Here is a 16,968-nt window from a genome sequence, read left to right on the forward strand (position 1 = left end):
CTCCGGGAGTTGGTGATGGACAGGGAGGCCTGGTGTGCTGTGATTCATGGGGTCGCCAAGAGTCGGACACGACTGAGCGACTGAACTGAACTGAACTGAACTGAACTGTGCTGCTCAGCATGAGGGATCTTATTTCCCGAGACCAGAGTTCAAACCCTTGCCCCCTGCAGTGGAAGCACAGAGTCTCAAAGTCCTAAAGTCCCGAAGTCCTCAAATTGTCCCAGTAGCTTGGCCCTCCTCAAGGAAGCAGGAGCCGGGGCTGTAAAACCTGGGTTGGTGCCCTCAGAGGGTGAGATCTGAAAGGACCTTGCTTGGGGTTCTCCAAGATCAGAGGGAGGAGGGAAGGGGAAGGGTACAGCAAGCACAGATCCAAATGCCCACGAGGCTTCCGGCCTTGACCTTCTTGGGAAAGGGCTGGTCAAGGTGCAGCCCAGCGCACAGCATTTTCCAGGAAATGCAGCACTATAGCTACTAAGCCTCCCGTCTGGGCAGGGCTGTCTCGCAGATCCACCTGCTGCCTCACTTTGCTTATTCCCATATTCCTTTCGTAACTGCCCACCCCTTCCAGGGCGTGATAGAGTCAGCCTGTCCTGGTTCACGTCCTGACTACACCTTGCTTGACAGCTCTGTGACCCTGGACAAGTCACTCAACCTCTCTGGGCCTCAGTGGCCTTCATCATAAATAGAATGATCACAGTTAATCATTCACATGGCTTAATCTCAACTGGTTGTTGTGGATTAAATGAGATAATGGGTGGAAGATACTCAAGCAAAGTGATATTAAAAAGATTCTCTAGGGATTACCATCCTCTGGGCTTGTCCCTGCATCATCTCTGCCTCCTGGGTTTTGCTTACCTCTTGCTTCTAACTTCTTCCTCTTAAAATTTTAGTTTTGCGCTTAATGAGCCCTTTCTAGTCCACTGGATACCTACAAGTCTCCACGGAACACGTATAACATTTCTAAACCATAATTTGTGATGCGTGTGTGTGTGTATGTATATGTGTTGGCTACTCAGTTGTGTCCGACTCTTTTCGACCCCACGGACTGTAGCCGGCCAGGCTCCTCTGTCCATGGGATTCTCCAGGCAAGAATACTGGAGTGGGTTGCCGTTTCCTCCTCTGGGGGATCTTCCTGACCCAGGGATCGAACCTGGGTCTCCTGCATTGCAGGCAGATTCTTTATCACCTGAACTACTGGAACATTTCAAACAGTAAGCCTCTGGGCTCCTCCTTGTACCATTGGCCTCCCCCTTCAACCATCCTGAATTAAATCCTTACCAGTCATTTTTTTTTTAATTGGACTTTTAAAAAAAACTACTGTGTGTTTTCGTTTGTTTGGGTTTTGGGTCACACTGTGCAGCATGTGAAGTCTTAGTTCCCCAATCAGGGATCGAACCCACATCCCTTGACTTAGAAGCGAGGACCCTTAACCAGTGAACCACCAGGGAAGTCCCAGTCAATTGTTATGCCAGTATTCAAAAAATGATACATGGCCTAGCTTTCCTGGCTTGGGAGAGGGGGAAGCTTAAAAATGGGAGTGGGCTGTAGTCAGTTCCTGGGAGTCCATTCTAGCCCTTAACATTGAAAGTCATTCACGTCACTTCCAACAGCCACGGTCCTTTTTCTCCAGTCTCCTCCTCTGCGTGCCCCGCCCCTCCTCACCTGTCTTCCAACCCTGAGTCATCCTGCCAGCACCAGCTCCAAGCCTGCCTCATCTCTCCTCCATTCATTCCTTGACATTCTCAGAGCACCTCCCCCACCCGCCCCCAGCAGAGGATGGCAGAGGTGGTCCCAGCTCCGTCCCTGCCTCTGGACCGCTCCACCTTTGAGTACCATGGCATATGTTTGAAACCAGAAGTATGATCAGGAAACCTACCTATGGGGGCCAAGAGTCTTAAATTGGGTGAAGATTTTGCCAGGTGAAGGAGCGAGGTCATTTCAGAAGCAAAGGCCTGAAGGTGTGAGATCTGGGTCAGACAGGATGTGGAAGCTGTCAGGTGAGGCCCAGGCAGCCAGGAAGGTGGAGGATGGAGCTGAGGGAGAGGTGTGTACAGAGAGGCACTCTCACAGAGGGAGCACAGGCAGCAGTGGGACTCCAGCCTCACTCCCCCATTTTAAGCCATAGCTGCTTAGTTTTGATCTCTATCACGTATTTCGGCTTGGACATAAAATTTCTCCTGGATAAAGGAATCTGTGTCTTATAAAGCTTTAGGGAAACCTTTGCTGTGGTGCTAGGGATTCAAGAAAGGAGCTTGAGCCGGGGCGATGGTCAGCGGGTAGGTGTAGAGACCTCTGAGAATCTCTGCAGAGGAAACCGTATATGCAAAGGCACCGGGGCAGGGAAGAGTGAGGTGTAAGCAGGGAATTTGAAATGCTGGGGTAGACGGAGTACAAGCGAGGGTGGGGACTGACCTGGAGAGGCCAGGGTGCCATGCTCTGGAGGGCCTTGGGACTGGGAGGAGTGGAGCGGCAGCTCTGGGAAAGACTAGAGGCAGGGAGGCCAGGGTGAGGCTCGAGGGGCAGATGAGGTCAGAGCTGGGACCATGCAAATGGAGAGAGTCGGGGAGCAGGAGAGCAGGGCTGGGGAGTGACGGGCCGTGGGAGGGAGAGGAAGGAAAGGAGAAGGATGATGGTGGGGCGTGGTGTCTGGCCCAGGGACCGATGGGGGCCAATCCTGAGCTGACAGCCTTGGAAGGGGGAAGCTGTGGGGGAGCCACTGAGTTCCCACCCAACGCTAGGGATGCCGTGTGTCTGAGGGGTCTGCAGCGGGAGGTCCAAAATGGATGATGAGGGTCCTTGTGAGAAGCATTCTTCTGGTCCAGGGGATTCCAGAAGCTCGCGGAAAAGATTTTCAACCCTAAGGCCACTTCCCAATGAGTGGCAGAATTCAGGTCTGTAAGTGTGTCATAGATGAGGGTTATGTACCCCCATTTCACAGATGAGGAAACTGAGGCTGGGAGAGGACAGGTGACTGGGTCAAGTTCACTCACTAAGAAAGGGCTGGGGATTGTATGATCAGCTGGCTGTGTAGGAGCAAAGCGGAGGGGGGCTGCCGGGGCCTGGTGGGAGGAGAGTCTTCCAGGTATGAGAACCCAGAAGGGGAACCTATTTATCTCGAGAGGGAGAAACTGCAGAACCCAGGGGACCCGGAGAAATGAATGCTGGAGGTTTCCTCAGACAGAGCTAGAAACTGCCCGGTGGCCACGCTCAGTCTAAGATGTCGCGAGGCTTCTCTATGTCACACAGCGCTTGGAACTCAACTATTCCAGTCTCTGGAGTTTGGAGGAAATGGGGGCACAAGGGTGAGGGAGGAGAGAAGAACCCTGAAACAGTACAGCCCAGGATGGCTGGAGGGGCTCGGGAGGCCAGGAGAGACTCGCCTGGCAGAGTGCAAGATAGCGAGGGTTGGGATCATGTAAGCAGCTCGCTGCCTGCCCTCTCTGAGCCTCCGCTTTCTCCTCTGAGAAATGGAGCTGTGGGGGTATCACCGAGGCCCTTGAGGACAGGGTTAGATGGACGGGATTCAGTTCGCTTCTGGCTGCGTAATAATAATGGTCTCATTACTTTCCCTCTCAGCCTCAGTCTCCCCATCTGGAAAGTGGGGGACTATAAAAAGTGTCTGAGTCATGCCTGGGAACATGGGAGTCAGGCTTCCAAAGTGCTGAGAGCTCTGACCTAAGCACCCCCAGGAGGAGTCAGAGGCCCCTCCTCTGGGCCCCCAAGTCCCTCACGACACAGCCTCGGACTCGGGGACTCAGCTGTATCTGTATCCAAGCCCGCTCACCTCTGCTCTCCCATCCTCCCCCAAACAGAACAGAAACCCCTGGAGGGAAAGCACCCCCACGAGAAGGGCTTCTGAGGGGGGGTGTCTGTGAGGAAAGCAGGGACAACAGCCTTCCTGTTTCCCTGGCAACGACGGCGCACCAAGCCCCTGCTCTCCTCCGGTCCTACATTTGACACACAGGGAACCTGAGGCCCCGAGAGGGACAGGACCCCGAAAGCATCTCAACAGGTGGCTCAGCACCGCCTGGGTCCTCGAATCCCCTCGCAGGAGGGACCTGCACCCCAGGGCGGCGGCGCCAGCCACAGCCCGGCGGTTCAGAGGCTCCGGAGGCCTGGGCCTCCTCTGCAGAGGCCCCTGGCGCTTCCCCGCAGGCCACCTTCTCCAGGGGGCTCCCTGTGTGCTGCCCGCGGGTCTGTGCCTCACCTGATCGCCAAGAGGTTTTTCTCATAGGAGTCCCATTTGGCCTGGTTCCTGGGCTCAGCAGGCTCACCCATGGCAGGCGGGCGAGGCTGGGGAGAGGAGGACGCGCTGGGAGCAGACGGCTCGGGGACCAGGTGTGTGCAGCGGTGGCGTCTGCCACCCGGGGAACCGCCAGGTGCCTACCTCCACGCCCAAGGGGAGGGGCCGCATCCAGCCGGTTCTCCCAGCTGCTACCCACGCCTCCAACAGCGGGGAGAGGCCAGGAGGGAGCCACCCTTCTCTGAGGGTGGAGAGGAGGGGTGACGGGCACCTCCTGGGCACCGCGCCAGTGGCTGGGGGCAGAGTCCAGGGGGTCACAGACAATGCCACACCGGAACCCTCTGTGCTGGTGGCTCGGGGCACGCCTGTGACCCTACGGAACCTCAGTCTGCTCATCTGATCAAGGAGCTAGCCCCATCTCAGAGAGTTCATTCATTCCTTCATGCCTTTATTCATTCCAGAAATATTTATTGAGCGCCTCCTGTCTGCCAGGCGCTGTTGGAAAAGGGTTGGGATGCCGCTGGGAACCAGACAGACAGAAACTGCCCTCGCGGGCTGACATTTGTAAGGGGCACGCATAGAAACAGGCTGAGAGAGACCAGGGCCAAAGGGAGAGAGAGAGAGGCCACCGAGACAGGGTCAGAGGCAAGAAGAGACACGGAGAGACCGAGGGAGAAAGGCAGAGACAGGGAGAAGCCGAGGGGGAGCGAGAAACACGGAGGCTCAGAGATGGTGGGAGATGCAAAGAGATACAGAGATGCAACAGATGGCGGCCGGAGCTGGCTGGTGGGGGAGCTGAAGCTCAGAGCTCCTGGCCTGACTCTCAGCTCCAACACCTCCCAGCTGTAAGGCCTGAAACCGGTCTCATCAGCCCCCTGGGCGTCAGTCCTCTGCGCGCCCCCACCCGCTGCCGCCCTATAAGTGATATCCACATCATCAGGCTGTTGTGAGGACCGCATGAGACATTTCTCAAATGCTTCTTTAAGCGTCTGACACACAGGAGGCTCCGCAAAGCCCACGTCCTCCTTCCGCTCTCTCCCTCCCAAATCCAGCTCCTCCCCACCCACTGGTCTCCTGACCCCTCAGAGACTTGGCGTCTGGCTGAGACGCCCAATCTCCTCACCAGAAATGACTTCTTTTTACAGAAGTACCTTTTTAAAGAAAAAAAAAAAAATCATCTGAGAAACTAAGTCCAGAAAGAAAATAGGGATTCTTGGGACCCTCCTTCAACCTGCAGAGACAAACACCATGAACATTTTTGCAGTATCGTTCTAGAAATTTCTTCTCATCTGTCTAGTATGTGCCAGAGAAATTTTGGTTGGATGAGTAAATACAAAAATACCATCATTTAAAACTCGACTGGGAATTCCCTGGCCTTCCAGTGGTTACGACTTCCCCTTTCAATGCACGGGGTGCAGTTTCCAGCTCTGGTCAGGGAACTAAGATCCCACATGCCTCCTGACCAAAAAAATCAAGACATAAAACAGAAGTGACTTGGTAACAAATTCAATGAAGACTTGAAAACTGGGTGGTGGCGGGGCGGGGTGGAGGAAGCCCTCTCTTTACTGACCAATTACAGTCTCCCATCTTTTGCATGTGGGACAAATAATAGATGCAGCAGGGAGCTCAGAGAGGTGGAGTGACTTGCCCAGGGTCACACAGCATTGCACACCCTCACTCTGAAAACAGGCAGAAGACACATGTCCTGGGGCGTCACGCCCTCTCAGTTTATCTGCCCAAAGGCTCATCTCTAGGATGCTGTGAAATGGGGAGCCACCTCAACTGAGTTCAAATTCTGCCTTGGCCACTTTTTCTGGGGGTGGGGTGGGCATGCCATGCGGCTTGTGGGATTTTAGTTCCTAACCAGGGACTGAACCCGTGCCCTCGGCAGTGAAAACACAGAGTCTTAACCACTGGTCGGCCAGGGAATTCCCACACCTCATCCACTTTCACTATCAACCTTGATGTTCCCATCTGTGAAAAGGGCTCCCTCAAAGGGAGGAGGGAAATCGAGAGGGCCTTCTCTCTTCTGGTCTGGGGCTGAGTGGATTTCTCACACCACGATGGTAGGGGGTTGAGCAGCGAGACATCCTGCTTGGCCCTCAGGCCTGGACTGCCTGGCCTTTGTTCTGCCTTCAATGACCCTTTGTTCTTAGCTCTGAAGAGGTGACAACCTTGCCTTGCCCTTCCCACGGGAACCTCTGCTGAACCGTGTCCCCAGGGCCCCCACAGAACCAGAGGGGGAGGGCACGCATGCCAGCCAGAAGCCTCAAGTTCCGGAAGAGAGGGAGAGTCTAGGGGAAATGCGACGCCCCATCCTTGAAGGCCACTGCGGGTGGGGAAACCCACAGCCCTGGGGGACCAGGAAACCCAGGAAGACCCCGTGAAAGTTTCAAGGAAGGTGTTTAAGGGAGAAAGCAGGCCTGGAGGCTGTGGCTGAGTGGGCAAGGGACCAGCTGCACAAGGGGTCCCAGGACGCAGGAAACACTCCCAACCCAGGGCCTTTGCACTTGCGCTTCCCCTGTCTGACATGCTGTTCCTCAGACACCTGCAAGCTTCAACGCCTCCCTTTATACCAGTCTGCCCAGTCTCACCTCCTCAGAGTCTGCCCCCAACCTCTCCACCTCCCCCCAACCTCTCCACCTCCCCCTGCCCCCACCCTTCCTGTTTCGCTTTTTTCCGAGTAGCGCTCAGCACCACCTGACAGCCTCAGTGTTCTGCTCTTTGGCCTGTTGACTGTCTCCTCCTCTGGCTGTCAACCCCCTGAAGACAGGGCTGGTTATCTGTCTGTCCCCCGTTGTAGCCCAAGAGAGGTGCCTGGCGGAGCTCCTAGAATGTGGTAGGATGTTTGATAAATGCTGCAGATGGATTGTGTGAAATGTCACAGTTGACAGGGAATGGGTGACAGGTCGCTGTACTACACGGAGGAGTTGGTTGAGTCCCTTCAGAACATGGGGATGGGGAGGTGGAAGGCCTGATGGTAGAGGGTGAGGGGCCCAGAGTCCTACGGAGGTGGCAAGAGAGACCAGAAGACACCAGAATAGCATCTTACCCGGAGACAGGAGGGGAGGGGCAGGAATGGACATCACTGGTCAAACAGAAATGGAGTTGGGGGCACTTCGGCATCTGGGAACAGGGAAGAGACTTGGAAAGAGTTGGGAAGGAGAGAGTGGGAAACCCAGTGCCAGCTTCTGGGGGATGGGTGGGCACTGGGAGGAATAGGATTATACAAGCATCCCTCTGATTGTCCATCCATCCATCCATCCATCCATCCATCTGTCCATCCACCCATCCAGCCAGCCAGCCATTCATCTGTCCATCCATCCGTTTGTTCATCCATCCATCCATCTGTCCATCCATCCATCTGTTCATCCATCCATCCATCTGTTCATCCATCCATCCATCCACCTGTTCGTCTATCCATACATCCATCCAACCATCCACCCTCCATCCATTCATCTATCTATCCATTCATCCAGCTTCCATCCCTCCCTCTCTCCAGTCAGCATCCACTTCTCTATCCATCCTCCAAACATCCATCCATCTCTTCCTCTGACTAAGACCAGGGGAGGCCTCCTCTGACTCAGGACCGGGCACTGGGTCCACAAATGGGACAGGTAAGTAGATACACCTTACAGCTGTGCTGTCCAACACAGGAGCCACTGGCCGCGCGTAGCTATCCAGCACTAGAAATGTGATGCCTGTGACCGAGGAAAAGAACATTTCCAATTTCACTTCATTTTGATCAACTTAAATTTAACTTGAAAAACAGAGGCAAAAGATAAATAAATAAAAAGAAACAACATCAGTCCTCCTAGATGCAGCATTAACACTTTGGGAAGACTGTATTTCACTTAACCCTTGGAGGCGGAGCATCAAAATTGAGATAAAGCACGTAAACTATCTCATGGGTAATTTCTGTATTGATGATATGGTGAAATGATGATGTTTTGGATATATGAGATTAAACAAAACATATTTCTAAAATTAGTTTCATTCCTTTCTCTTTCCTAAAAGAACGTGGCTGCCAGAAAGTATAAAATGCCACGCAGAGCTAGCATACTCGTTGAATTGACTCTGCTGGCCTTGGGGGACTTTCAGTCCACTTCGAATCCTGCCTGTAGATTCAAGTCTCTTGAAGAGGAAGGGGGTGGTTTCCCAGGGGCAAGGATGGCCCAATAGGGGAAACACACCCGGTGAGCGACCTGAGAGGACAAAGCAACCAGAGAGCGGGTCTGGCAAAGGCACAGAGGCTGGGGAGACAGCTGGGAGATATTTCTTCCTGTCCTAAGAGGGGACTTCCAGGGATAGCACACGTTCCTGGGTCCTGGGGTGGAAACCCACACCCAGCCCTGGGGGCTTAAAGGCAGCAGGGAGCAATGCCAGGTAGGGCTGGGCTGGTCAGGACATGCCCTCTGCCCTGTGAGCCCCTGAGAAGATGAATACATCACCTGCCTGCGTCACTGGACCCGGAGGGGACCTCCTTCCACCTGACCTCAGGGACTGAATGTGAAAGGGTAGCAAAAAGTGGTCTTCCCGCCTGGAGCTGAGGGCAGAGATGGGAGCTCTCAAGCGTGCCACCCCCGCCCCCACAATCCTCCCGCCCCCGCAATTCTCTGGGTTCTCTCCAGACTCAGGAAGCCCCCAGGAAGTCTCAGGATGTACCATTTTGCTCCTGGAGCTCAGACATGGGCAAAGGGAGGTCACTGGGTCATGAGGTCACGTTTCCACAGAATCCGGGCCACTGTCACCTCCAGAGCCTGACCTTTCCATTAAAAGTTAGTAATTGCTGGGAATTCTGGGAAAGCCGAAGACAGGCCAGCTCCGGCTGGGTTCCCCAGAGGGCAGAGGCTGGGGGCAGGGTTCCCAAATCCTCGTGTGGGGGACAAAGACTTTGAATGGGATGAGGAAGTGGGCCACTAGAAGGGCAGGGGTGTGGAATCCTGGCCCTTGGGGGAGGAAGGGATGGGGGCTGGGGTTCCTGTGACCCAGACAGAAATGAAACTGGGACATCCGGACCTCGGGAAGGAGTGGGTCATGGGAGGCAGGGGGATGTCCTTGTCCCCAGGGTGACCAAGGGCTCCTCGGCGGAGGAACGGAAGAATCAGGCTGGGAGGGGTGGGAAGAAGGTAGGCAGCTGACACCTCAAAGCCGGCACAGCTCCCTGCCCCCAGCCCTCTAATCAGTGGGTCCATCTCGGGGTGTGCAGCGTTGCAGAAACCTCCGTCTCTACTCCCCGCCCCGATTACTCCATCCCCGTGGAGGAGCCTGCCCCAGGGCCGATACCGTAGACCCGGCTCCACCCCACACGCTCACGCAGGCGCCCCTCCCGGAGCAGGGCGGGGGCTGGGCGAGGGTGGGGCCACACCTGGCCTCTGGAAGAGTGGACGGCTGGGGGGACCCTGGCTCTGGGATGCTGGAGTTGGACAGACCCCTGGGGAACGGATGCTCCGGGCGAGGAGGGAAGGCTGAGAACCTGGATCCTTACCAGCTGTCTGGTCTTAAAAGAAGAAACAGGGCAAGAAGGGACCCACGTGTACAGAAAGCTGGGGATCCTGAGAGATCAAGCCTGGTGGTGAAACCGGACTCCTGGGTCTGAGAGAGGAGGAGGTGAGGGATGGAGAGGTTAGGCTTCTGATCCCTGAGGCGCCCAGTGAGCCTTCTGGGATGAGGGTGTTGGGTATGAGAATCTGGGGTCCACAGGCGTGGGCCCAAGAACAAAGGCGCTGTCCCTCCCCCGCGATTTCCGGTGGGCCCTCCCAGCAGCATCCTCACTCCTCCTTAGGGCTCTCCTCGGCCAAGAGGCCAGAACCAGACAAACCAGCTGTGCTAGCTGGGCATTCCCATGACCCCCTCCCCCTAAGGTGCTCGAGGGCGATGACAGTAAGTAGGTGGGTGAGCACGTGGGTGAGCGCCGGCTTAAGTCCTGGAGAGCAGGACTCCACTGGTGATCCGTTTTTCTGCCTCCTGCCTGCCCCGCTGGTCCAGCTGATCCCTGATCCTTCGATCATCCCGCCCTGGGCAACTGGGGTTGGCACTTCCTCCTTGGCCTCAGTCTCTCCCCAAACCTGCTCCACCGAACATCCGAACATCCGTCCTGCCGGTCCTGCTCCTTTTGTTCCATTCATTCAGTAACTCCTACAGAGCCCCGGTTCTGTGCCAGACGCTGTTCCAGGCACTGGGGATACAGTAGGGTGCGAAAAATGAATAGTGACCCTACCTCCTAACCTCAGAACGAACACGGATCGGGAATTCCCTGGTGGTCCCAAGCTTAGGACTCACTGCTTTCACTGCCAAGGGCCTGGGTTCAGTCCCTGATTGGAGAACGAAGATCACATAAGCCTTCAGGCTAAATAAATAAATAAATAAATAAGTGACCTCAGACTAGCAAAAGGGACTTTGCACATATGTGATCAAGTTAAGGAGTTGATATTAAAACATGTAACTTGTATGCAAAATCACCAGTCTTACTCATTTGGTAGTTTGTAGCTTGCATATGCATATGTATCTTCTTATCAGAATGAAAAGCTGGGCAAAACTTAAAAAAAAAAAGAAAGAAAGATAATACCCCATCTCCAGGTCTTCGTGGGGAGGCAGGAGCTAAACTCTGATAAACAATAATTAGCAAACCCAGATGGTCTCATCAGATTTACCAGTGTCCTCCAGTGCTTTTCCATTAATTCACCCCAATGCTTAAGAACTCTGCCTCTCTTGTTTTAGCAGAATTGAATTCAATCTCTCCCTGGTTGCAATAAACACCATTACAATAGTCTTGAATAAAATCTTCCTTGCCAGTTAAAAAAAAAAAAAGTTAAGGATTTGAGGCGGGGAGGTGACCCTAGGTGATTTGGGTGGGCCCAGTGTAATTTACTGAGCGTCGAAGAATTGATGCTTTTGAACTGTAGTGTTGGAGAAGATTCTTGAGTCTTTTGGACAACAAGGAGATCCAACCAGTCCATCTAAAGGAAATCAGTCCTGAATTTTCATTGGAAGGACTGATGCTGAAGCTGCAACTCCAATACTTTGGCCACGTGATGTGAGAACTGACTCATTGGAAAAGACCTTGATGCTGGGAAAGATTGAGGGCAGGAGGAGAAGGGGACAACAGAGGATGAGATGGTTGGATGGCATCACCGACTCAATGGACATGAGTTTGAGTAAGCTCCGGAAGTTGGTGATGGACAGGGAAGCCTGCAGTCCGTGGGGTCACAGAGTCAGACAAGACTTAGACTGAATAACAACAGCAAATGTAATTTATAAATGACAGAGGGAGGCAGGAAGGTCGGGGGTAGAGAAAGACTGATGGTGCCACTCTGCTGGCTTTGCAGATGGAGGAAGGAGCCACAGGCCAAGCAATGCAGGCAGCCTGTAAAATGTGGAAAAGGCAAAGAAAGAGATTCTCTTCTGGAAGCCCCAGAAGAAACAGCCCTGCCGACACCTTGATTTTAGCCTAGTAAAATCCATTTTAGGCTTTCCTGGTAGCTCAGCCGGTAAAGAATGCAGGAGACCCTGGTTCGATTCTTGGGTGGCGAAGATGCCCTGGAGAAGTGATGGGCTACCCACTCCAGTATTCTTGGGCTTCCCTGGTGGCTCAGACGGTAAAAGAAACTGCCTGCAATGCAGGAGACCTGGGTTCGATCCCTGAGTTGGGAAGATCCCCTGGAGAAGAGAATGGCTACCCACTCTAATATTCTGGCCTGGAGAATTCCATGGACAGAGAAGCCTGACAGGATACAGGCCATGGAGTCGCAAAGAGCCAGACACGACTGAGCACAAAATCCATTTTGGGCTTCTGCTTTCCAGAACTGTTAGAGAATAAAATTGTGTTCTATTTATTTATTTGGTTGCACTGGGTTTTAGTTGAAGCACATAGGATCTTTAGTTGTGACATGCAAACTCCTAGTTGTGGCATGTAGGATATAGCTAGCTCCCTGACCAGGGATTGAACCCAGGCCCTCTGCATTGGGAGCATGGAGTCTTAGCCAATGCACCACTGGGAAGTCCTGATTTGGGTTGTTCTAAACCACTAAATCTGTGGCAATTTGTTACAGCTGCAACAGGGAACTAATATGGTGGTCAAGGAGAAAGATAACCAACAGCTAAAAATTAAATAGTTTCTTGATGAGGGTGAAAGAGGAGAGTGAAAAAGCTCACTTAAAACTCAGCACTCTAAAAACTAAGATCATGGCATCAGGTCCCATAAGTTCATGGCAAATAGAGGGTATTAAAGGAGAAACAGTGACAGATGTTATTTTCTTGGGCTCCCAAATCACTGTGGATGGTGGCTGCAGCCAGGAAATTAAAAGTGGCTTGCTCCTTGGAAGAAAAGCTATGACAAATGTAGACAACATATTGAAAAGCAGAGACATCACTTTGCCACAAAGGTCTGTATAGTCTATGATTTTTCCAGTAGTCATGTATGGGTATGAGATTTGGTCCATAAAGAAGGCTGAGCACCAAAGAATTGATGCTTTTGAATTAGACGAATAGGATAAAGAAGACAGCACGGGCACAGCTTCAGAGGTGGGACTGTGCCCCTCAACAGGCAGAATGGAGAGATGGAGGGAGCTGGGTCCCCTGTGATGTGGCAGGTTCTCTCCTGGCTCAGGGAAACTGACACGCCTTGCCAAGGCACAGGGACACGCTTGCCATACCAAGATACACAGTCATAGTTTTGTTGTATCTGTCAAACCCTTACGTAGCCCTTAGTCAGTGCCTGACGAAGTGCCAAGAGACCTACCCAGCTCCACATTTAATCCCCGTGATGACCTTATACAGCTGGCACTATTATTAAGTCCATGTTACAGATGAGGAAACTGAGACACAGAGGGCAAACACCACTTGTCTAGCTTGGATTTGAACCTGGCAACCAGTGCTGCTACTATAAAGGCATAAACAGGGCTGGAGGGAAAAACTTCTTGCACATTTCCTGGCCCACCATCAACGCTTAATCAACAGTAGCTCAGGGTTACCAGTTCTCATCCTGGCTGCCCATCAGAATCCCTTTTAAAAGCCATTCCCCAGGCTGAGATAAGTCAGAAGCTCCAAGGTCCTCGTGTAACTATCAGTCTCTCCTGGTGGTTGGTTGGTGGTCTCTGGAAGGGGGATTATGTCTGCCCTCCTCAACACCAGGGACCCAAGGCTCTTGGAACAAACTGGGAAGAATTCAAAACACAAATGTTGAGCCTGATGGTTGCTCGACCTGGGACAGTTTTGTCCCTTCCAAAGGACATTTGGACATATCTGGATATATCTTTTGGTTGTCAATTCAAAACACAAATGTTGAGCCTGATGGTTGCTCGACCTGGGACAGTTTTGTCCCTTCCTAAGGACATTTGGACATATCTGGATATATCTTTTGGTTGTCGTAGCTGGGGAAGGAAATGCTACTGGGATTAACAAGTCAAAGCCAAAGGAGGCCACTCAACGTCTGACAGCACAAGGATGGCCCCACAAGGATGACTCCTCCAGCTTCAAGTGTCAGCAGGGCCAAGGTGAGAAGCCCTGCTCCAGGCACATCTTCTAGTGTTGGGGAAACACCAGGTGGCAGGGAGTGGGGTGGGGTGGGGTGGGGAGGGCAGGGGGAAGGCACAAGCTAAAAAAATTTACAAGGAAAGAAATGAGTCAGGGAGGTGGGACATTCCATATGGGATATACCAGGCTCTTCGGCACCTAGAACAGCAAAAGGACATCGTCACACAAATTAGCTCTTTCTTGAAACAGAAGTTAAGATCTGTGCATTTCACATTCTGTAAATTTCACCCTGTTCCAAAAAATACAACTGTGAACATGGAACCCTAGTTAAAACGTTCATTGAAGGGTTAGAGTGTGCTCGTTTCTGCAACTCACTTTGAAATGCATTAAAATATTGTCATATATCGTGTTAATGTGATTCATAATAAGAAATATATATTTTGTTCCACAGAGTTCCTAAAGCCCTTGGAATTTCCTAAGTGATAAGAATGATAAAGTTGTCTGTTGTTGGTCAGTCGCCCAGTTGTGTCCAACTCCTTGTGACCCCATGGATGGCAGCAGGCCAGGCCTCCCTGTTCCTCACCATCTCCCGGAGTTTGCCCAAGTTCATGTCCATTGCATCGGTGATGCCATCTAGCCATCTCTTCCTCTGATGCCCTTTTCTCCTTCTGCCCTCAATTTTTCCCAGCATCAGGGACTTTTCTAGTGAGTCGGCTCTTTGCATCCGGTGACCAAAATACCAGCTTCAGCTTCAGCATCAGTCCTTCCACTGAGTATTCAGGGTTGATTTCCCATAAGATTGACTGGCTTGATCTCCTTGCAGTCCAAGGGACTCTCAGGAGTCTTCTCCAGCATCACAGTTCGAATGCATCAATTCTTTGGCGCTCTGCCTTCTTTACAGACCAGCTCTCACAACCATATGTGACGACTGGGAGTTGTCTTGACACTCAGCACTTCCATATTTTAACATACATTCCATGAAGAAGCAAGTGACTCAGATATGCCCAAGATCACCCTACTCATTTATTCCATATTTATTTCATATTTATTCTATAAATATCTCAAGCCCTTCACTTTCAGGGCGGTAGATCTGAGACATGTTCTCCTGTCTTTTCTCTTGACGTGTTCTCCTGTCTTCCCTCTTGGCTGCCTAATGAATAAACCTTTTCTCTGTTGGAAATCTCAACATCTTAGCATTTTTGTCTTGCTCTGCTTCAGGCAAACAACCTGGTTCAGTAACAAAACCTTATATATCTTCTCCACAAATACCCATCTTATGATTACTTTAAAATAGAAGCTATGAAGTCTCTGCATCTGTCTGTATGTTCATGCATGTCTATATATATATATATATATATATGCCTTGTAGATGTGTGGCTTTTTCTACCTCTAGTTGGCATTGTCTTGAGTAAGGAAGCTCACTTCCTGGCAGGGGCAGTAACCCCAGGATATTCTGGGGATCCCAAAAGAGAGGAATTAGCCCAAATCTCTAAGTGTGGCAGGCAAAATCTGATGGTAAGTTCTTGGCTTGACTTCCTCACCTTAAGAGGTTTTTTTAAGAAGTAATATGAGATTTCTGATAAAAAGTTCAAGCAAAGCAGATTAAAAGATTCTACGTTGTCCACCACTATTCTTGCTCAGGTCAGTTCAGTCACTTAGTTGTGTCTGACTCTTTGCCGCCCCATGGACTGCAGCACGCCAGGACTCCCATCCATCACCAACTCCTGGAGTTTACTCAAACTCATGTTCATTGAGTCACTGATGCCACCCAACCATCTCATCCTCTGTCATCCCCTTCTCCTCCTGCCTTCAATCTTTCCCAGCATCAAGGTCTTTTCCAGTGAGTCACTTCTTCACATCCGGTGGCCAAAGTATTGGAGTTTCAGCTTAAACATCAGTCCTTCCAATGAATATTCAGGACTGAGTTCCTCTAGATGGACTGGTTGGATCTCTTTGCAGTCCAAGGGACTCTCAAGAGTCTTCTCCAACACCACAGTCCAAAACATCAATTCTTTGACACTCAGCTTTCTTTATAGCCCAGCTCTCACATCCATACATGACTATTGGAAAAACCATAGCCTTGATTAGACAGACCTTGGTTGGCAAAGTAATGTCTTTGCTTTTGAACGTGCTGCCTAGATTGGTCATGGCTTTTCTTCCAAGGAGTGTCTTTTAATTTCATGGTTGCAATATCCATCTGCAGTGATTTTGGAGCCCCCCCGAAAAAAGTCTGCCACTGTTTCCACTGATTCCCTATTTATTTGCCATGAAGTGATGGGACTGGATGCCATGATCTTCATTTTCTGAATGTTAAGTTTTAAGCCAACTTTTTCACTCTCCTCTTTCACTTTCATCAAGAGGCTCTTTAGTTCTTCACTTTCTGCCATAAGGGTGGTGTCATCTGCATATCTGAAGTTATTGATATTTCTCCTGGCAATCTTGATTCCAGCTTATGCTTCATTCAACCCAGCGTTTCGCATGATGTACTCTGCATAGAAGTTAAATAAGCAGAGTGACAACATGCAGCCTTGACGTACTCCTTTTCCTATCTGGAACCGGTCTGTTGTTCCATGTCCACTATTCTCGCTGCACATAATGTAAATAATCAAGCCAAGTTTTTTTGAAACCAGACTTAATTGGCAAACAAATTTATCTTCCTGTGGTTATCTCTGATGGAAATTGGGGTGACTGTAGAGAGTAAAAGCTATATTTCAGTAGACACTATAATACACACACGTGTTGGGACTTCTCTGCTGCTCCAGTGTTTGAGAATCCTCTTTACTATGCAGGGGACATGGGTTCGATCCCCGGTCGGGAAACTAAAATCCCGTGTGCCAATGAGAACTGAGTCCTTGGTGCCGCAACCCCAGAGCCCATGTGCTCTGGAGACTGTGCTAAAACTAGAGAGAAGTCCGTGAACTGCAGTGAAGTAAGTGTCTAGACCCTGCAACAAAAGATCCCTCAGGCTGCAGTGAGGATCCTGCCTGACACAACTAAGACCTGATGATGCCAAAAATAATTTTTTTTTTTAAGAAAACAGTATTTGTTAAAAAAAAATACAGAAAGTATAAAAGTCATTTTTAAAAAATACATACCTATGGATATTAGATTCTAGTTCTGTTTATTGTCTTTGAGATTTTGTTTTCTCCCTGTACATTGAACTAGATCCTGAACTCATCTAGTTTCCTCCAGTATTTGACTATTGTCCATACTAACATTTCCAATTTTTTCCCTACCCTTCTGACTTGGAA

At 51.0% G+C, this 16,968-nt stretch overlaps 1 protein-coding gene across 1 annotated transcript in view; it reads right to left on the minus strand.

Moving 5' to 3' along the window:
- SULT2B1 (sulfotransferase family 2B member 1) overlaps window positions 1–4,361 on the minus strand; it is a 35,875-nt gene extending 31,514 nt beyond the window's left edge. The window contains exon 1 of the mRNA XM_040252388.1: window positions 4,208–4,361. Within this exon, the coding sequence (XP_040108322.1) occupies window positions 4,208–4,278 (71 nt within the window). The 5' untranslated portion in view covers window positions 4,279–4,361. The remainder of the gene's footprint in view (window positions 1–4,207) is intronic.
- Window positions 4,362–16,968: the final 12,607 nt, after the last annotated feature.

This window comes from Oryx dammah, unplaced genomic scaffold (assembly GCF_014754425.2).
Source record: "Oryx dammah isolate SB20612 unplaced genomic scaffold, SCBI_Odam_1.1 HiC_scaffold_13, whole genome shotgun sequence".
NCBI classification, from domain to species: domain Eukaryota; kingdom Metazoa; phylum Chordata; class Mammalia; order Artiodactyla; family Bovidae; genus Oryx; species Oryx dammah.